At 40.8% G+C, this 21945-nt stretch overlaps 1 protein-coding gene across 1 annotated transcript; it reads right to left on the bottom strand.

The window, feature by feature from the left end:
• Positions 1 to 356: 356 nt before the first annotated feature.
• mrps9 (mitochondrial ribosomal protein S9) lies at positions 357 to 20997 on the bottom strand. Its single transcript, XM_061715541.1, has 11 exons — positions 20880 to 20997; positions 20387 to 20566; positions 12709 to 12771; positions 11197 to 11227; positions 11037 to 11116; positions 7838 to 7923; positions 7689 to 7764; positions 6682 to 6850; positions 5178 to 5286; positions 4491 to 4660; positions 357 to 795 (listed from the first exon to the last, which is right to left on the bottom strand). The coding sequence occupies exons 1-11, from the start codon at positions 20976 to 20978 to the stop codon at positions 704 to 706; spliced, it is 1155 nt and encodes a 384-aa protein (XP_061571525.1). The 5' UTR covers positions 20979 to 20997; the 3' UTR covers positions 357 to 703.
• Between the last annotated feature and the right edge of the window lie 948 nt (positions 20998 to 21945).

The following is a 21945-nucleotide window of genomic DNA, read 5'->3' on the forward strand; positions in this document are numbered from 1 at the left end:
GGATTCATTACAAATCATCAACTGAAATATTGCAAGCCTTTTATTATTTTAATATTGCTGATCATGGCTTACAGTTTAAGAAAACTCAAATATCCTATCTCAAAAAATTAGAATATTCTGGGAATCTTAATCTTGAACTGTAAGCCATAATCAGCAATATTAAAATAATAAAAGGCTTGCAATATTTCAGTTGATTTCTAATGAATCCAGAATGTATGACATTATTTTTTAAATTGCATTACAGAAAATAAAGAACTTTATCACAATATTCTAATTTTCTGAGACAGTCCTGTATAGGAATATAGTTTATCTTGACTAAAATCCCAAACTATGCTATTTAAAAAAAAAAAAAACAACCTCAAATATCCCCGATAACGCCTTTTGGTCTCCGTTCACTGGTTTTAATCAATCTCATATTTTAAACACATTATAACCTAGTAAGTGGCAGGTCAAAATACACAGTTAAAAGAAAAAAAAACATTGGAAAGGATCCATTCCTCTTTTTTTTTAATATGAAAAGTTTTAAATGTATTTATTTATATATTGACAAACAACACAATACCACTTCTTATTAAACAGCTCCATCTGGTGGCTGAGGGCGCTCACTGCAGCTTGAGCATCTCAAACAGGAGGTTGATGTTCATGTGGTTCCAAAGCTGCACATGTTCTCACATTTCAGTTCAGGTAAGATCTCTGGTCCAAATCAGCGTTTCTTCCAGGTGAACTTGCGTCGTGCTCCTTCCTGGCCCGGCTTCTTCCTCTCCCTCACTCGTGGGTCAGCTGTTAACAGGCCAGCTGAAGCAGAAACAAGATGAAGAAAATATGTTATTCTCAGATTCATTTTGCTTCTAGAACATGCTCCTTCAGTTGGACATGTTCCCGCCCAAAGCATGATTGAGCCCCCACGTGCTTAACGTTTCATTCAATTTGAGATCTTTTTGTCCCCCTGTTACAACCAAAAACGTAATAACAGCCAATAAAGTAATAACTGCCAATAATGTAATAATTTTGGCCATTTCAAATGTAATAAAGCCAATAGTGTAATAATGTGCCAATAATGTAATAAAAAAAAAAGTTTTATTACATTATTGGCACATTATTACACTAATGGTTGTAACAATCCCGACCCCCCCTCTATATCGGATGAACCTGGCTTTCTGTTTCAAACTGAAGCTAATTCTGATAAACAGTCTATGGCTAACCCTTTGGTTGACAATGACATTGAGGATGCTGGAAATGAGTGAATAAATAATAAATAATGATATATGAATACCGTATTTTCTGGAGTATAAGCCGCTACTTTTTTCATAGGTTTTGAACCGTGCGGCTTATACAAAGGTGCAGCTATTCTGTGGATTTTTCTTCCACCGCTAGGGGCGCTCTAACCGGAATTAGAATCAAAACTAAGACAAAATAAATGCAAAGAAAAACACGCTACTTCTTCTTTAGCAGATAGAAGTAGAAGCAGATTTCAAACAGATAAATAGATAAATAAATACCGGTTATTTTCTCTTGGTTCTGTCCCGTTTTAATCAGCAAAGTTGCTGCCGTGTTAAAAGACACTATTAGGAAAGGATCTATTTAGGTACAAACATGTACATCATTTACAGTTCAAAATCCTTCTGTACATGTAGTAAATATCTAATCTAACAACATAAATATCTGCGGCTTGCATATCTTTTTTTTTTAAATAGAGCGGATGCGGCTTGTATGCAGGTGCGGCTTGTATATCTTTTTTTAAATTCTTTTTTAAAAATAGAGCGGATGCGGCTTATATGCGGGTGCGGCTTATAGTCCAGAAAATACGGTAAATATGACGAGTATATGTCATCCACTAACCGCCCAAAAACTGCAAAAAAAACCTTTATTTCCAAGAGCTGCTGTCACATTTATGTGTTATTACATTATCGGCACCAGTTATTACATTTTGAAAGGTTTTTTTTAATACCAGGCCAATAATGTAATAACCAGCCAATAATGTAATGCCTTATTACATTATCGGCAAAAAGTTATTACGTTATTGGCTCAAAAGTTTTATTACATTATTGGCACATTATTACACTATTGGCTTTATTACATTTGAAATGGACAAAATTATTACGTTATTGGCTGTTATTACTATTATTATCTTTTTCTTTTAAACCCAAAGTGTTTTTTTTTTTCCAACATTTCCAGTCAATGAAACTTGTCTTCTCAATCCATCAGACTTCTTTACATGCTCGGCTGCAAAGACGAGTCGGCCTTACAAGCTGTTCCGTCTCCAAATGACATCACTGGAGAAACTCATGAGAGCATTTCACTGACCATACCTCATATTGCTGCAACTTTCACTTTAAAAAAAAAATTGTATATATATGTTAATAAGAGCTGTCATTTGCCTATTTGCCTATTTACTGTACAGTGAGCGAAAATAACAGAGTCCAATTCCATGTCTTGTTTGACCTGACTTGGCCAAATAAACATGATTCTGATCAGAGGTTCCTCTTGATTTCTGGGCGGCGATTAATCTAATGTTCAGATTGTTTTGTCTGCTGCTGAGCTTTGTGACGCGGTTTGAGCAGTCAGTATTCATAAATCTTTGATCATTTACATCCTTGGTGGTTGTCGCTTCACAACAGAAACACAAACACAAGTGGCGCCCGGAGGTATGTGGGTTAGTGACTGATCTGACACAAATGTTTGAATAATAGAGCTCAAATGTTTTGGGATGCCCAACATTTGCTTTTCAAGCTTGACAGGGACACCAATCTTTGTTAAAATGGTTTTAGGGGTCAGTTTCTCTTCTAGACACAAAGACGTTATAACCAGTACTGGAGTTGAGGGGGGATGAGGGGGGATGGCATCCCCCCCTGAAATAAAAACGGTCAAAATCATCCCCCCAGTAAAACTGCCATCCCCCCTTTCCATCCCTTATGTCAGTGGTTCCCAAACTGGGGGGGCGCGGCGAGGTTGGAAGGTAGATTCATAAAAAAAAATAAAATAAAAAAATGTAAGATTATTTATTTCTTTAAGATTTTGCCTTCAACACATATGTGCAGTGAGAGAGAGAGACAGGAAATAGGGGGAAGAGAGAACGGGAATGACATGAAGTAATGGTCTGGCCAGCGGGAATCTAACCGGGGACCTCAGTTTCAATTTCAGTTTATTTAAAAAAGGACAGTACACATTAATCAACATTACTGTAAATGCGCCAGTTTTAGCAAACTGGCTAATTCGCAACTGTAGACCTGCTGCTTAAGGTCCCACAACTACCCGGTGCTACTGGAAGGAAGATGCATGTGGTAAACTCTCACCTGCAACCGGTTTGAGAGGATCTGTAACATGAAACAAGCCCACCCCACTCACTGAAAAGGTGTGGGGATTAAAACTGACATTTTTGCAGAGCAATTGTTGAAATTTTGATTATTTGTTTAGCTGTTGCTGCTGTTTTTCAAAAATATGTTGAAAGTAATGCATACTATATTTTACAGTAAAAAAGCAAAAAAAAGAAATGTGTTGCACACATGAAGCAAGCCCACTCACATCACTGAAAACATGTGGGGATTAAAGGTGTAATTTTTGTAGAGCAAATGTTCAGATTTTGGCTCCTGTTTATATTGTTGTTGTTCCCATCTCTGGGAGCTGGTCAGGTTGAAAATCTATTTTTACAGAGATGGACAGTTTTTTCGCACATATGTTCAATATATGAAATAAATTGCAGTCGTATTTGAATGCAAAAGATGTGTGTGTCTGTGTTGGGGCTCGAAAATTCTGTTATGTACAAAAGGGGGGCCTGGCAAAAAAAGTTTGGGAACCACTGCCTTATGTCATTTAACATTGAATGTGGTTTTACTGCTATTTCAACATTTAGAGTCATCACCAGAAAAATAACTTATTTGACAATTTTCACCTGTTTCAAGTAAACTTTTACTTATAAGTAGAAAAATCTGCCAGTGGGACAAGATTTATCTTCTCATTACAAGCAAAAAATCTTGTTCCACTGGCAGATTTTTCTACTTATTTCAAGTGAAAATTTACTTGAAACAGGTGAAAATTGTTGTTTTTTCCAGTGATGAGTCTTGTTTTAAGTGTAATGAGATTTTTTCTACTAAATTGAGACATTTTAACTAGAAATAAGACAAATATACTTGTTAAGATTTAGAGTTTTTGCAGTGATCCATTTAACTTATCCTGTGAAGGACAGAGGCATATTTATAAGTTCAGAAAAGTGTTTTTTATTGTTGTGTTTTGATGTATTTGATGTAAGCCCAGTGGATATTTAAAGCTTACAGAAGGCTGCATTTAACTGCTGCTATGTCATTCCTGCAGTATTTCTGCAGGTGTTTTGGTCAGTGCTATTATTTGTAATATATTATATTATTTGTAATCAGCACTAACTATCTGTCCCCATATGATAAAATCCACCATCCCCCCTGATTTATTTTTTTACAACTCGAGTACTGGTTCTAACAACTCAAAGCAGGTGAAAACAGCAGCGTGAACGGACCCACCTTGTCTCATCATCTCCCCTTCTCTCTCCGACAGGAAGCTGAGCAGCGAGCGGGAGATGGCGAGCCGCAGCGCCCCCGCCTGGCCCGTCCGGCCCCCGCCGCTCACCTTGCAGTCGGCGTCGAAGCGTCCCAGCAGGCCCACGAACTGAAACGGGAACATCAGCTGCTCCCTGAGAGACGGCAGAAAGAGACAGAGCGATAAGGGAGCGGAGGTGAAAGGATGAGCCGCGGCCCGACCGGCCGGGCCGGCGTATTTAAATGATAGAGGCTAATTTGATGTCTGCTTGGGTGGTCCCGGCACCATGAAAACCTCTTTACAATCTCGGCCGCACATTACGGCGTAAACTCTGACTCAGCAGGACGGAGACGGCCCGTGTTCTGGATGGCGTCTCAGCCTGAATGGACCGCGGCTGCTGACAAAGTCAATTGTCACCTCTCTGCTCCAATTACAGGCTGTCCTCGCGCGGCGCGGCAACACCACCTCTGGACGCTCACACACAACCACTCAACTGTGTAATTAACTCACTACAAGAAGATAAATAAGAAAACTGAGGCGATGCTGCGGAGAGAGAAAAGCTGCTGCTCTAATTTTGTGAAGGGTGTGTAGGTGTGAGGGTGTTGGACGCGTCCCGTCTTTCATTTAAAGGAAACGGCACCAGAGAATGAAGCGGGACACAACCGTCTCACCTGTCCTGCAGGACGGAGAAGAACTGCAGGTAGTCTTGACCGTTGATGGTGATGCGTCCGGAGCCGCAGTCTCGGAGAATAACAGACGAGTTACACGACTTCCTCCGACCTGAAAACCAACATCAGAGCGTCGGAATGTCATTTTACACATTTGTCAAATGTTTTAGAAGCAAATTATTCCAATCGGGTGTTTGAAATCTTTTTACAGCTGATTTGGTTTTTCTTTTTTTGAGTGTGTGATGTGTATTTCATAGTTTGTTGTAACTAAAGCCTGATATCACAGTTTAACCGGCTTCATGTTTGAACATGACGATCACATTTTACTTTAAAAGGGAAAAGAGAGACTATCTGGGAATGTATTTATCCGTACGAGTTTAATAATCCATCGATTTAATGGTAAATGATCCAAAAGCATGACCAGAAAATGAAAATATGTTACACCGCAGCAGTTCTTAAGTTTTTGCGCCACGTAGTGGTTATTTTTAGACATTTTCTAACACTTCTCAGCAGTTTTGAGTAGTTTTGTGTTATATTGTAGCTTTTCCAAATCCATTTGTTCCGATATTCTGAACGTTTGTGGAGTTATTTTGGCTCTGCTTGAGTAATTCTGTATCACTTAGTAGATTTTTCATCATGGTCCCAGGTGCGTGTTCAGGTGATATCGGACGTTGTCGGACTCATTTGTCCGTCCTCTGCCTTGTGTTGCGTTAGAGGCTCTTTTTATATCATTAGTGGATTATGGCCGTGTGCGTCAGACTTTGTCTCATGATAAACTGCAGAAATCAAGCCTGGATGCAGGATGCTGGCTGAATCTAGATGTGTTGTGTAGATATTATTGGATGGAACGCCAGCAGCGACTTTAGTAAATATCAGAGGCATTTTCCACAAATGTACAACCTCCAGTTGTTTCTTCTGCAGATGGCAGGAAGAAATTTGGCAGGTTGTTTTTATCGGTATGATGAAAGCGTCAGCGTGAGCTGCTTCTCTTTAATCTCATGTTCACTGCAAAAACTCTAAATCTTACCAAGAATATTTGTCTTATTTTTAGTTAAAATGTCTCATTTTTAGTAAAAAAAATCTCAATACACTTAAAACAAGAGTCATTACTAGAAAAATAACTTGTTATTTGATAATTTTCACCTGTTTCAAGTAAATTTTCACTTGAAATAAGTAGAAAAATCTGCCAGTGGAACAAGATTTATCTGCTCATTACAAGCAAAAAAATCTTGTTCCACTGGCAGATGTTTCTACTTATTTCAAGTGAAAATCTACTTGAAACAGGTGAAAATTGTTATTTTTCTGGTAATGACACTTGTTTTATGTGTAATGAGATTTGTTTGACTAAAAATAGACATTTTAACTAGAAATAAGACAAATATTCTTGTTAAGATTTTGAGTTTTTGCAGTGTTTCCACTGGGCCCGACAACCCGGACTTGGAGAACATCAGCTGAGATCCATGAAGTGGTGACAGAAAGCATGGATGTGTGAGGAGAGATTCTGTACCGTCTGAGGTGCTGAAGGCCACTCCTCTGTCGTCCGTCTGCAGCGGCGGTACGATCTGCTGCCTGGACTGAGCCTCCAGCCGGCGGCGGTAGCGCTGGATGAACTCCTCCTCCGTGCTGCTGTAGGGCATGGACAGCAGCCGCTCCATCAGCTGGATGAACCGGTCGTACTGAACAGAACACAGAGGAGTTTACACGTGGACACGGAGGAGGAGGAGCTCTCATGTAGGAGCAGTACTGGAGTTGAGGGGGGGTGGCATCCCCCCTGAAATAAAAACGGTCCAAATCATCCCCCTGTAAAACTGTCATCCCCCCTTTCCATCCCTTATGTCATTTCATCAATGAATGTGGTTTTACTGATATTTCAATATTTAGAGTCATCACCAGAAAAATAACACCAGAAAAATAACTTATTTGACAATTTTCACCTGTTTCAAGTACATTTTCACTTGAAATAAGTAGAAAAATCTGCCAGTGGGACAAGATTTATCTTCTTATTACAAGCAAAAAAATCTTGTTCCACTGGCAGATTTTTCTACTTATTTCAAGTGAAAATCTACTTGAAACAGGTGAAAATTGTTGTTTTTTCCAGTGATGAGTCTTGTTTTAAATGTAATGAGATTTGTTTTAATAAAATGAGACATTTTAACTAGAAATAAGACAAATATTCTTGTTAAGATTGTGAGTTTTTGCAGTGATCCATGTTACTTATCCTGTGAAGGACAGAGTCATATTGGTAAGTTCAGAAAAGTGTTTTTTATTGTTGTGTTTTGATGTATTTGATGTAAGCCCAGTGGATATTTAAAGCTTACAGAAGGCTGCATTTAACTGCTGCTATGTCATTCCTGCAGTATTTCTGCAGGTGTTTTGGTCACTGCTATTATTTGTAATATATTATATTATTTGTAATCAGCACAAATTATCTGTCCCCATATGATAAAATCCACCATCCCCCCTGATTTTTTTTACAACTCGAGTACTGTGTAGGATCCATGTTGCTGCTCTCACGTCATGGGAGGAGATGCTCTCGGCCACCACCGTCTCCAGCTCCTCCTTTATCAGCCACCGGCTCGTCCCCAGAGAGCTGGGGGAGGCAGAGGAGAAGCTTTCACTTTCTTGCAGGTTTATTTGAGGTTTCTGCTTCAGACTGCACTTACATCTGCTTGGCATCTTTGGAGAAGAGTCCCTTGGCTCGGAGGCGGTCCTGGTACTTCTCGATGTTCAGCATTTTGCCATAGAGCTCCTAAAACACACAGATGATGGAGTTGTGACTGTTTCTGTCAGTTCAAGTTTTAACTTAACCCAGAAACATCTTTAAACGTGATCTCGTATGCTCGTGGGGGTGAAACGTCCTCCCTGACCCGTTAGAAAACCTGTGTGTGTCTATCTGAACTCACTCAGACACACACACAAACACACACACGCCGGGGTGAGAACTCATTTCACCGTCAATTATTCACCAGATGTTTGTTTAATTCCTTCTTGATAGAGTGTGCCTAATCCGCTGCCACTCTGACCAGCGACAGGAGGAGGAGGAGGAGGGAGGGAGGCAGAGAAGAGAAGAAAAAAAAAAAAAGGAATCCTCCAGCAAAAACCAATTTCCTTTAAAAAAAAAAAAAAAGAATATAATAGAAAATGTGAAAAATGGAGTCAGGAGTGAAGCGAGGTTTGGACGAGGTGGTCGACTTACATGTTTGCAAACAGCTGCTTCTACAGAAGTAATTCACACGGATTGATGCGGATGGCGGGAGACGGGAGGGCCCGTATCTGCACGCATTTAGGACGGAGACGTGACGGAGACGGACGGTTTCAGTGCTGCTCTATTTAATTTAGAGTGATCTTAATAGTGGCAGAAGCATCTTGGAGCCCAGAGCTTCAGCTTTGAGGGGGAGAGGAAGGTACTGGTGGATGATGGGTGGAGAGGGCGGGTCTGCGGGACGACGGGGGCTCCACATGGAAGAGGAAGATGCTGCTTCAGGCTCTTCGGGGCTGTGGTCGCCAACGGCTCAGTGGAGCGGCGAGCAGGTGAAATGAGTGACGCTGCCCCCTCTGGCTGTGTGTGTGTGTGTGTGTGTGTGTGTGTGTGTGTGTGTGTGTCGCAAACACATCGAACAAAAAGAGCAGAGAAACCAGGAAGCATGACGGGATACAGGAGAGGAGAAACGAGGGTTAAAGAGAGCGACTGAGCCGGCGATCATGAAGACAAGCGGCACGAGCTCTCAGACACGTCTGACGTTCCCATTTAAACCAGCAGCAGGGGGGCCGCCTGACGCTGCAGGCTAAACCCTGCACACGTGTGTGTGTGTGTGTGTGTCAGTCAGAGCCGAGAACATTCAGATTTCATCCTTCTGGATGTTTCAGCTACAAACACACATCTCTAATCACACAAGACTTTGTTAACAAAGCCGAAGCAAAACAGGAAATATTTAAATAAAGAAGACGGGCAGCGCCCCCCTCCTCCCCTCACACCCTCTAATCTCCATGGAGACGTGGCCCCGATGGTGGGACAAAGGCCGACGAGTCGCCCAGCTGTACTGAGAGTAATTAAAGATAAAATATGGACAAAAAAAAAACCCAAAACGCTACACTTTTCAGGTTCACGTCCTGAAAACACTCAAACTGTTTGCTGCAACTTCCCGTCATCTACTGGACCAAGATGGACTTATACAGGACTGTCTCAGAAAATTACAATATTGTGATAAAGTTTTTTATTTTCTGTATTGCAATTACAAAAACTAAAATGTCATACATTCTGGATTCATTACAAAACAACTGAAATATTGAAATATTTATTATTTTAATATTGCTGATCATGGTTTACAGTTTAAGAAAACTCAAATATCCTATCTCAAAAAATTAGAATATTCTGGGAATCTTAATCTTAAACTGTAAACCATAATCAGCAATATTAAAATAATAAAAGGCTTGCAATATTTCAGTTGATTTGTAATGAATCCAGAATGTATGACATTTTTTTTTTTTTTTTTTTTTTTTTTTTTTTAAATTGCATTACAGAAAATAAAGAACTTTATCACAATATTCTAATTTTCTGACACAGTCCTGTACTTTTCAGAAGAGTTAACCAAAGTTTCTAAATTGGTCATTTTAAGGACCTGAGCTACTGAGGTTTTAATTTTTTGTAATTTTTATTGTTATTTAATATCTCGTAATCTATTCATTGTTTCCAAATGAACAGTTTAGGGTTTCCTGACCTCTTCAGGAGTTCTTCATCCTCCTGGTCTGGTTTTCTTCACTCAACCGGCCGGTGTCAGGGTATTTTACCTGGTTTAGGTGGAAACGGTCCTCCTAAAGGGATCTCTTTTTCTCATTAGCGCGCCGTTCTGCTGGATTGCGTTCAGGTTTTCTTTCACTGGTAAAAGTCAATCCTCCTCCATGAATGCTGGTTTGGGTTGGAGAGGACGGCAGTAAACCTGAAACAACTCTGCTGCAATCCAACAAGCCCGAATGTCCGGGATGACTGAGGTCTTCTGCCAGCGTCAACCAGAACCAGCGCTCACTTACAGGTGGGTGTGGTAGGCCTCTCCTCGAAGATTCAGCCCTTCAGCTGGACCTGCCCCGACCTCCCCACCCCCCGCCTGTCTGAGTCCTCTAATCCAGTGGTCCCCAACCTTTTCTGAACCGCGGACCGGTTTAATGTCTGACAATATTTTCACGGCCCAATCTAAAGGTGTAGCTGATAAAAAACTCAATAAAATGACAAGATCGGCATTAAAAACTGTGGTATTTTCTCTATAATAATAATAATAATAATAATAATAATAATAATAATAATAATAAATAAATAAATAATAAAACATAATTTTCGAAAAAATAAAATAAAATAATGCAAACTGTAAGTTACCTTAATATGAGTATTTGTTTTCTCATTAACATTATTTAAAGCCAGGGTTTTATTTTATTTCTTATATATTAAGGAGACTGATATTTAGTGCTTTTATTTTGAAGGCGTCTCACCGAGACCTTGTAAACATCCGGCGCTTCAGACTTTAACGGTAAAAGTTTAACGGCAGTAGAAAGTGTGTCTGAAAGACTAAACTAGTGTCAGGAATGCTAAAGTGGAGCCTAACTGATACAAAAAGCACCTGGCTGATAAGAAATTTGTTTTCTTTGCAAATTTTATGCCGTATTTATGTCCAGCTTGAGTTTGGTTGCCATGGTTACTCATGTATTGTGGTTACTCATATGACTGTGTCGGTCTCTATTTAAGTTAAATGAAACTTATATGAATGTAGAAAGACTAACTCTATTTTATTTTATTTATGAATAAAAACAGGGCTGCAGGTGAGGAGCGAGCCGGGGTGTGAGCAGGCCGAGGGTTCTGCCGGCTGTACTCACATGCATCAAGGAGTAGTAGGACTGTTTGCCGGTGTAGAACAGGAAGTGGAACGGCCGGCCGTCTTCTCCCCACTGGACAGCTTTATGGAGAGGAGGGAAACATGAGCTGCAGGTCCGAACAACGGACTCAAAAACGCAAGCGGCTGCAGACGCCACTTACCTCTCTGCCTCGGGAAGATTTCCTCAGGATGCTGGAGATGAGAAAACACCAGAAATGTTGGAAACGTCAAACATGAACGACAACAGGTTTGGATCATAAAGTGAAGCATAAAAGAACCCTCATGATAATGACGGAGGAGCCACTCGGGACTCTTAACGGCAGGACAGGTGTGGTCTCGCTCTGTTGGCTCGGAGGTTCAAGGAGAAGTCGAAGAAGGTGAACGATGACGGCCAACCACAACCTCTAACTACGCCCTTAATTTAGCATATTTTAGTTATTTTAATCAAGTGTCAACCGATCTTACTTTTCCGAGTTGGAGCCAAACTTTAAGTAACAACAGCCGTTCCTGGACTGACCACCGGGGCCTGCATTCAAAAGAGACTTGCTCCGAACTAACATCCAAGTTAAAATGTCCAAAGTTGCAGCAGAAATAAAAGTTTTTATCTCCACAATTTGATTTAATCCAGCCCCCTTCTGCGATTAATTTGACTTGAACATTCTTGACAATTCCTTGAAGGGGGAGGGAAACTTTTAAAACCTGGTCAGATGAGTTTACGTACAACGGGGAAAATTGGACAGCTCTTTGCTTTTACCCATCATGCAATGCTTCTTGTCTAACACCTTGCTGGTGAGAAACCTTTTTAAAAAGGCATCAATCAGGACTAAACCAGCTGCTATTACTTTGCACAAATAGGGGACAGGTTAACTTTCTAAATACTGACAAACTCCAGCTGTTTTCTTGGCTTTCCAGACCTTTTTACCCCTCCTTTTCTTCATGTGTTCAATACTTATTCCCTGTGCCATTTCACTTTATTACACATAACTTAATTTATGGACTTAAATGTTTGGATTTCTTTGTATGTGTGCATTACTTGGGTTGATGCCGACATCTGGTGAACATTTCATGTCAATAGCTCGATTAGAAATATGTTTTTTGAGAGAAATGTTGACGTGTTCAATACTCATTTTCCCTGCTGTAGAGTAACAGATGCCAACTGATGCTGATGCTAAAACCAGCTCTGCAGAAGAAAACCAATTCTTTATAAAAGGCTGTAAATGTATTTGTTCTGTAAAGTTGGTCATCAGCGTAGCAGCCGGACGTATCCTCGTTACAATCATGTCTTTGGAAAACTTCAGAAGTAGTTTGCAACTCTTAAGTTATTCCTGCTCCGTGTTTGTACCGCAGCCTCGCCGTGGATCCGCTGTGAGCTCTTCATCCACTTCAGTTGAGCTCTTATTTTGTAAATTTACAAAATAAGAGCTCAACTACCAAGTGAACAGAAATGATCTTCATAAAAATAAAAAATGTGAAGTTTCAGACCATTTTTGCTCTGAACTTTACCTACATGTGACTCATCCTCACAGGTTGTAAGTAAAGAAATTAAAAAATGTCTAAAGTGTTTCACAACTACACTCCTTCAAACAAGCAATACAACTCTTTATTCCTTTACAAGTGTGTGTTTTTCATGTCACACACTCTGAAGAAGAGAAAAGTCACAGATAAAGTCTCACCTTCATGACGGGCCGAGCTTTCTTCTCAAACAGGCCGGAGGGGAAGAGGTAGGCGATGCTCCTCTGTGGGGGAGAAAGAGAGAAAAACAGATAAATAAATAAAGGGAGGAAGAGAGGTGACAGTGTGAGAGATGTTGGCAGACGGCGACAACGCTGACATGTCCAAACAGGAGAGGTCGGACCAAGAAAGTGACAGAGGAAGAGGCGCAAGCTGCTGGCGAGTTCAAGGAAAGGCGACCAGAGCATGACCGTGTGTGTGTGTGTGTGTGTGTGTGTGTGCGTGTGTGTGTGCATGTGTGTGTGTGTGTGTGTGTAGGTGTACGAGTTACTGTGGAGTTAGAGGAGAAAACAAGCAGAAAAAGGCACAACTTGTTGACAGTGAACAGAGGACGCCGTGGACGTCCAACGGTTCACTCCGAGTTCATCCTCTACCGTGTGTGTGTGTGTGTGTGTGTGTGTGTGTGTGTGTGTGTGTGTGTTCTTAGCAGGGCTACAGATGGCACCGTTAACGTGTGTGAGAGAGAGGCAGACAAGAAGTGTGTTGGCCCCGCCACACTCGTCACGACAGCCTGCTCATCTCCCGCCATTTTGCCGCTCCTCTTCCTCTCCGGCTTCCTCTCCGTCGGCTCAATTAGCGAAGCAGCAGGTGCTTCTGGGAGGGAGCAGGTTGCTGCCTTTAAGGTTGTCAAAACGGCAGAGAGGAGGAAGAGAAAAGGGGAGCGAAAGGTCTGAGGGACAGGAAGTGGAAGACAAGTTTCAAAAAAGGGAAAGAGGGGAACAGATGAAGACACACCTGTGCGTCTCCTGAGAGATCCCCGAGGGGCAGAGACGGAGTGACAGAGGAAGGAGGGAAGCTGTCGCCGCGGTAACGGAGCAGAGCAAACGGGGATCGGGGTTACACGAGGTGGGATGAGACGCTGCAACGGGACAGAAACCGCCAAGAAACCAGCCCAGAAACTTTTAAACCCACAGAACTAATTCATTTCCTTCAACGCGGAGAAACTTAACCATGTTGTCAAGTTGCAGTTTTTCTTATTTTACATGTCCAAAACTTTGAGTAAAATCTCCACTTTTTGACATTTCTACACATTTAATGAAACATCACGCATTTATTTTAAAATCTACACAATGAATTTCATGCTTTTAGTCCAGAGGATAAAATCTGTCTCTTCAATCACGTCTTCGCGGTTGTGCTCATCAAAGGTTTTAACCCTTGCAGTCTTCGGGTCAAAATTACCTAATTCTCCTGTCCTCCTTTCCTCCTGCTCTCTCCTTCCTCTTTTCTCCCTTCCTTCCTTCCTTCCTCCCTTCCTTCCTTTCTTCCTTCCTTCCTTCCTTCCGCCTTCCCTTCCTCTTTTATCCCTTCCTTCCTTCTTTCTTTACTCCCTTCCTTATTTCTTTCCTCCCTTCCTTCCTTCCCTCGTACATTATTTCCTTGTTTTCTCCTTTCCTTCCTTCATTCTTTTTTCCGTTCTTTCATTCTTTTTTCCCTTCCTTCCTCCCTTCTTTCCTTCATCCCTTCTTTCCTTGTATTCCCCCTTCTTTCCTTCATCCCTTCTTTCCTTGTATTCCCCCTTCTTTTCTCCCTTCCTTCTTTCCTTCATCCCTTCTTTCCTTGTATTCCCCCTTCTTTTCTCCCTTCCTTCCTTCTTTTCTCCCTTCCTTCCTTCTTTTCTTTCTTCCTCCCTCCCTTCCTTCCTCCCTCCCTTCTTTTCTTCCTTCCTTCTCTTTCTTCCTTCCTTCCTCCCTCCCTTCTTTTCTTCCTTCCTTCTCTTTCTTCCTTCCTTCCTCCCTCCCTTCTTTTCTTTCTTCCTTCTTCTCTTCCTTCCTTTTTCTCTTCCTCCTTCCTTGACCCAAAGACAGCACAAGGGTCAAAATAAGTCAAACTCCTCTGAGGACGTGAATGAATGCTTTTTAATTCCAGCTGCTAAACACATCCCCCACATCCACAGAGTGGACTACTCTATACTCCTGTTGGACTGTTTAAATCCACTGTCAACACTTTGCATTGACACTTTATACTTTATATTTTTACTTATACCACTACAGTCACTCTGTTGTAGATTTTTTTGACATTCGTATATTTATATATTTTTTGTACATAAGGAGACATGCCCTGTTCATTTTTATTCTTTTTTATTTCTTGTTCTATTTGAGATTTTCAACATCTTGCTGCTCAGTTGTCCTGCAATTGCCCCTCGGGGATGAATAAAGTTTTCTGAATCTGAATCTGAAGACGTGGAGCTTGTGAGTTCAGCTCTGATCTGGACCCGTGATGTTCTGCGGCTTCAGGGTCTTGGAGGTTTTATTTTTATTCATGTTTCCTTTAAATTAAATTTAAAAAGTACCTTTTTGTCAGTATTAGACTATGGTGATGTAATTTACATGCATGCATCTTCATTTCTTTTGAAAAAACTGGATGTAGTCTACATGCTGCCTTGCGGTTTGTGACTGGTTCAAGTGCACGTACACATCATTGTACTTTGTATCAAATGGTTGAATGGACTTCACTGATTCTAAGGAGAAAATCACATATGTTAATATTTATTGCAAAAGCATTACTGGGTAAATTACCTCTGTACATATCCAATTTAGTGTTATAGCTACTAGAGTAATATTTTAATAGATCATCAGTACTGGAACAGAGTTGGTAAATCGGCCTTTTCCTTTCATGCACCGCAAGCTTAGAATGAGCTACAACACATACTCACTTGAAATATTTACCCTCTCTTAACATGTTCAAACATATGTTCAAATCACTTTTCACAGAACAATTTCATTGTTTTTCATCTAGTGCCATTATTTGTCATGAATTCTTTTTAGCTTTCTGATCCTTGTATGTTTTATGTTTGTTTGTTTCTCATTTTGATATGTTTTTTTTTTTGTAAAGTTACTTGTCCCTGTATGCATTTTCTTTTATATGAAACTGAATTTATTGACCAGGACTCCCTGGCAGAAGAGATATTGTATCTCAATGGGACGTTCCTGGATAAATAAAGGATACATTTTTAAAAAAAAATCAACCAACTACATTTAAAAAGGTTACTTTGGGGTTTGCTAGAATTAGAAGATTTTTTCACGACAAGAATGAAACAAAGCATTTTTTTTTTTAAATTTTGTGTCAAAATATCATTTTCATCTTTGAACTTCTGTGTCGTTTGTTTTCACGGCTCGTTACGGGATGTCGGTGGCGTTAATCCCCCTCTGGATGTGAACATCGTGTTGATTTTCCCCGCGTCTTCGTCACCATGACACCTGAAGGGTTTGGACTCCAAACCGGAGCGCAGGGATTTCTCAGGAGCCGGCGGCGGCTCCCCTGCAGCCCTCACAGATGTCTCCTCATCCAGGACCGGGCTGCTCGCCGTCACCTCGGCTTTCACGGCCGGGGGCCGACGGCTCTCTTCATTACTGCCGAGGGCCGCCGGGGACCGGCCGAGGGACGGCTGGGAAATCCAGCTAAACGGTTGGAGCGCTGCGGGCGGATGCTGTGCCAAAAACGCAAATGAGCGTGCGGGCCCGTGTCCATGATGCGCTGGAGGATCCAGAGGCCACACCTGCACGCTGCCACAGCAGGTAGGGAGGCAGACGACTGAGGTTTGAGATTCCTCTCTGGTCCTTTTCTGAACAAAGTGGACCAAAAACACAAAAAACAAATATGTCTGGAGCCGCAAAAAATAAAAAGTCTTGTATAAGCCTTAGAATGAAGACAAACGGCGAATGGCGAAATGTCGAGAAAAAAGTTTAAATGTTGAGAAAAAAGTCGAAATGTCGAGGAAATAGTCAAAATTTCGAGAAAAAAGTTGAAATGTCGAGAAAAGTCGAAATGTCGAGATTAATGTTGAAGTACAATCTTGAGAAAAAAGTCGAAATGTTGAGAAAAAAGTCAAAATTTCAAGATTAAAAAAGAAAGGAAAAAAGCGAAAAAAAGAAAAAAGAGAGAAAAAGAGAAAGAAAGAGAAAAAAAGAGAAAAAAAAAGGTCAAACATTTAAAAAAAAAAAGCTCCAGGAGCCACTAGTTCGGTGCTAAAAAGCCGCATGCGGCTCTAGAGCCGCAGGTTGCTGACCCCTTTGCTAGCCAATCAGAATCCTGGAAAAAACATCAACAAATGACACGAGTAACTTTCAGTTACTTCCAAGATGAACGAGAGTCTTTGGTTTGGAGTGACAGAGAAGTGGAGTTACTTTTAAGTGTGACTTTAGAATATAAAACAGGTAAAATACAAGAAAATATTGATGGTGGCCAAACTAATTGTAAACACAGGTGACACTCATGACGCTGGTGATGTTTCTGTTGCATAAAGCCTGAATTATGGTTTTGCATTAAATCGACGCAGAGTCTACGCCGTAGGTTACGCGGCGACACGCACTGGCTCTGCGTTGGTGTAATGCGGAACCATAAATCAGCCTTAATGTGTCGTTCTGAAGCCTAAATATCCATTTTCCTCTGTTTACAAGCAAACGTGAAAACTGAGTTTTTGTAAATCTCCACTTTGGCCAGAGTTTTCAGAAATTATGGTTTTTAGTGACTTTGAGCTTCGTTTTCATGTAAACAAACGGCCAAAACGCATGACCCTGGGGGGGACCCTGGCCCTCGGCAGGAGGGTCCCCCCTTATGAGCCTGGTCCTGCTCAAGGTTTCTTCCTCCTAAAGGGGAGTTTTTCTTGCCACTGTTTGGCTTAAGGCTTTTCTCCCACTAGGGGAGTTTTTACCTGCCATTGTTTATGTAATAACTGCTCGGGGGTTTATGTTCTGGGTCTCTGGAAAGCGTCTAGAGACAACTTTGTTGTATTAGACGCTATATAAATAAAATTGAATTGAATTGAAAACACCACAGTTTTTGCTACGTGTAAACGTGGCCTCAGAGAAACAAACCAGGGTCTTTTATTAGAGGGGTTTGGGTTCCTGCAGATCCTGGCCTCTACTTCCACAGAACCGGACCAATACTTGGATGTGTATGACACAAATACACTGGTGTGGTGCCTGTACACTTTCTGTAAACATATAACGTTAAAGAAATACCCCAGTTTGTCTGTAAGAGCCCTGTTCACTCTATCCCATCGTCGTTGATGTCTCAAGCCAAAGTTAATGCTCTTCAACTTTTAGTAACAGACCAGAATATTCCTTTAAACTTAACCGAAATGAGCAACAAGTATCTGAACGTTTCAACGAGAATAAAGTCAAAAACTCTCATTAATCCAGAAGTTGTTGGGGAACCGGTTTGATCTGTTCACGAAGAAAACGACCAACTTCCCCGAGCTGGAGCCGTTCAGCTGGAACCACAGCGTTGCTGCAGAGGACGGGTTTCTACTCGTCAGAGGCTCCACGTGGAAATTTAGTCAGAAAACATACAGGACTGTCTCAGAAAATTAGAATATTGTGATTTTCTGTAATGCATGCAATTACAGCTTAAGAAATATCAAATATCCTATCTCAAAAAATTAGAATATTCTGGGAATCTTAATCTGTAAACCATAATCAGCAATATTAAAATAATAAAAGGCTTGCAATATTTCCGTTGATGTGTAATGAATCCAGAATGTATGACATTTGTTTTTTTAATTGCATTACAGAAAATAAAAGAACTTTATCACAATATTCTAATTTTCTGAGAGTCCTGTACAAACGGGACGTTTGCAGCGATGAGTAACAGATCAGTATCTTTTTCTATATTTTCCTTTTCCCATTTTTCTGTTTCTTTAAAAAGGGAAGTAAAACAAAGGAAAATTAAAAAAGAAAAAAAAACACATCTACAGAAAATGTTAATAAAACTGCTGTTAAATGTAGTGAAATATTGAACTTGAATTCATTATTTTTGCAGTATTATTGGCATATTCATGTATTATTGAGTCAGTTCTGTATTTTGGGGGACATTTTGGCAATTTTATTGCTAAAACTGTCATCATCAGAGTTAATGAAACGGTCTGTTTTGGATCCTGATTCTGAATCCATGATCAGTATTTCTATTTTGTTACTGTGAACATTTATCTGCCTGCTTCTGTGATGTCCTCGTTATGAAGTATGAAGGAGTTGCAGCGGTCTGTTTGTTCTAAGCTGCTTAGGAATCAGGCTCCAACGCTGGAAGGGTGGCTTGTCGATAAGCATCCCAGAATTGATTACTTATAGAGTATCTGTTGATCAACTGGTTGATGAGAGTTACGCCTCCATATCTGCAGTTTCCCCAACAACCAGTTCCACACAGCTGGAGTACACTAAACATGCATTTCTCTAAAACCCAAAAGTAAAAACACGACCCAAAACACACCACCTCCAACCCCGCTGGAGACCAGGAATTGTACGGTGCCTCACCACAAAACTCACACTCGTTGAAGGAAGCAGACTTTGGGAGTTAACAGTGCTTGGTGGGAGTAACGAGAGTGAGTGCACCCTAAACCACGTAGAACACCACAGGTAATCTTCATGAACATGAACCGAGTGACATCAGCTTTCTGTTCCCACATTTACAGAGACGTAATGACGTGGCTCCCCTGAGCACCCCGAGCTATGAAAAAACAAACCGGTTCTCAGCTGGTTCGCAAGTTGAACGAGTTGTGAACCAGAACCAGCACTGTAATTGGTTTGGTGGAAAAGGGGTGTGTGAATGTGTCTGAATGTTTTGTGGTGGTTGGAGGGGCCGTTTGGCGCGATATGGCAGCCACGCTTCCGTCAGTCTGCAGGGCAGCTGTGGCTACAAATGTAGCTTACCACCACCGGTGAGAATGTGTATGAATGAATAATGATTTCTGTAAAGCGCTCTGGGTGCCTTGAATGGCGCTATATAAATCCAAGTCATTATCATCATCATATGAATGTGTATGTAAATTTCAAGGCTTTGACAACATTTTCTTTCAACTGTAACCCTTTTCTGTGACATATAAGGACTATTAGTATGTAATGGCATTAGTGTGCATCAGAAATGTACGGTGGCCGAGACCCGCCATTGCTGAAAATAAAAGTAACGCTGAAAACAGAAACAGAGGCCGCTGCAAATAAAAGAATCGCTGCAAACAAAAAGAAACCCCGCTGCAAATAAAATTAAAAAACGACGCAAATAAAAAAAGCCACAACGGAAGTGAATTACCGGGGACTATTTTTGCCGGTGCACAGGTGTTTTTATGTGAGAGGAGAAGAAGAAGACGAAGAGGACGTAAGTGAAAAGGAAGAAATAAGAAGAGCGAGGAATAAGAAAAACAACGAACGAGAAAATAAGTGAAAAGGTTAGTGTTCAACGTCACTACGTGTAATTTTTAATGTGTTATTTGGTTAGGCCATGTAGCCGAGTGGAAACAACTGACAGCTTATTACTGTCGTTGTTGTTGTTTTTGACATTAATAATGCCAAGAAAAAGCGTGGGTAACAATAGTTATTTGGATGAATGTGAAGTTGAAGCTGTGTGTGGTGGTCAGGGCCTTTTGAGTACCATAATGTCAGATTGAATCCTAAACTTTACTGTCTATGCTTTGTCATTTACCAGGTCATGTTTTGTCCATTCTGTGGAGTGAACCTTCAAACCGTCCTGGTATACAGTATTGTGACTCATGCGGTAGAAATGTCAGGTTTCTAAGGAGTCTTCAGCATGTAATGCCATCTCCATCACATGCTGAGACAAACCCTCAACCAGAGTGTTGAGGTTGTGCTGTATCTTTTCACCAGATTTCAAAAGCAGAGTGTTGTAACTCACGTCTACGTCCTCCTGGGTGAAGTTCTCAGGGTCTTCTCCCATTATGTTGGCCAGATGTCGTTTCCCGATGTCAAACTCCTCTATCTGGCTCTTGAAGAACTCTGGCGTGTACTGGGTCCCTCCAGCCGCCTGGTTCTTCCTGCAGAGACCAGAACTCAGACAGATCTGCCGGCTCAGCACCTGCAAACCAGAGACAACAACGGTGTTATCACACATGAAACATGGACACCACAGCTCTCTAAATATCTACACAGGCAAATAAGTATAGCCGAAGTGTAGCATAGAGGTTGGTGATTAAAATAATGACATGAACACAGGCTCAACCTACGTTCATATGCGCTGCGAGTTTGATCAACTTTGAATTCACATATCTGTCAAGGGGGTTTCGGCTAGCAAGAACACGCTCACTCAAGGACGTCAGGATTTTACAGTTTATAACCTTTGTTAAAAGAGGAAGCACGAATGCTTAGCCAAAAACATAAACATTATTTACCTGCCGGCTGATTTGCGAGGTGACTGTGTTTATACCCGTGCTGTAATTCCCACATTTCCCCAGGAATAATCCCACGGCTCGCACACCGGACGCCGCCATGTTTCCTGCAGCGGTGACGTAACCCCGGAAGTTGGATGACGTCAGAAGATATCAAATCCAGACATGCGGGAATTTTTAATTCAAAAATGAGAATTTTATATAAATGCAATACACACTTGGTACCACATACATCATTTCTTTTTTTTATTAATAAGCTGTGACCACACTGTTCTTTTTAAGTCATAGTCCGCCCATACTATTCCACCCAGTACTCAAATTGTAAAAAATAATCAGGGGGGGTGGTGGATTTTATCATATGGGGACAGATAATTTGTGCTGATTACAAATAATATAATATATTACAAATAATAGCAGTGACCAAAACACCTGCAGAAATACTGCAGGAATGACATAGCAGCAGTTAAATGCAGCCTTCTGTAAGCTTTAAATATCCACTGGGCTTACATCAAATACATCAAAACACAACAATAAAAAACACTTTTCTGAACTTATCAATATGACTCTGTCCTTCACAGGATAAGTAAAATGGATCACTGCAAAAACTCTAAATCTTAACAAGAATATTTGTCTTATTTCTAGTTAAAATGTCTCATTTTAGTAAAAAAAATCTCATTACACTTAAAACAAGACTCATCACTGGAAAAAACAACAATTTTCACCTGTTTCAAGTAGATTTTCACTTGAAATAAGTAGAAAAATCTGCTAGTGGAACAAGATTTTTTTGCTTGTAATAAGAAGATAAATCTTGTCCCACTGGCAGATTTTTCTACTTATTTCAAGTGAAAATTTACTTGAAACAGGTGAAAATTGTCAAATAAGTTATTTTTCTGGTGTTATTTTTCTGGTGATGACTCTAAATGTTGAAATAGCAGTAAAACCACATTCATTGATGAAATGACATAAGGGATGGAAAGGGGGGATGGCAGTTTTACTGGGGGGATGATTTTGACCGTTTTTATTTCAGTGGGGAGGGGGATGCCGTCCCCTCTCATCCCCCCTCAACTCC

This window comes from Cololabis saira, chromosome 24 (genome assembly GCF_033807715.1).
Source record: "Cololabis saira isolate AMF1-May2022 chromosome 24, fColSai1.1, whole genome shotgun sequence".
Lineage (NCBI taxonomy): Eukaryota > Metazoa > Chordata > Actinopteri > Beloniformes > Belonidae > Cololabis > Cololabis saira.

Excerpts from the sequence above, each read along its gene's own strand:
- mrps9 (XM_061715541.1), bottom strand. The coding sequence starts at position 20,978 with ATGGCGGCGTCCGGTGTGCGAGCCGTGGGATTATTCCTGGGGAAATGT. Across the intron at positions 5,287-6,681 it reads GGCCTTCAGCACCTCAGACG|GTCGGAGGAAGTCGTGTAAC; the intron begins GTACAGAATCTC and ends GTTGGTTTTCAG. Across the intron at positions 4,661-5,177 it reads TTCTCCGTCCTGCAGGACAG|GGAGCAGCTGATGTTCCCGT; the intron begins GTGAGACGGTTG and ends GCCGTCTCTCAG.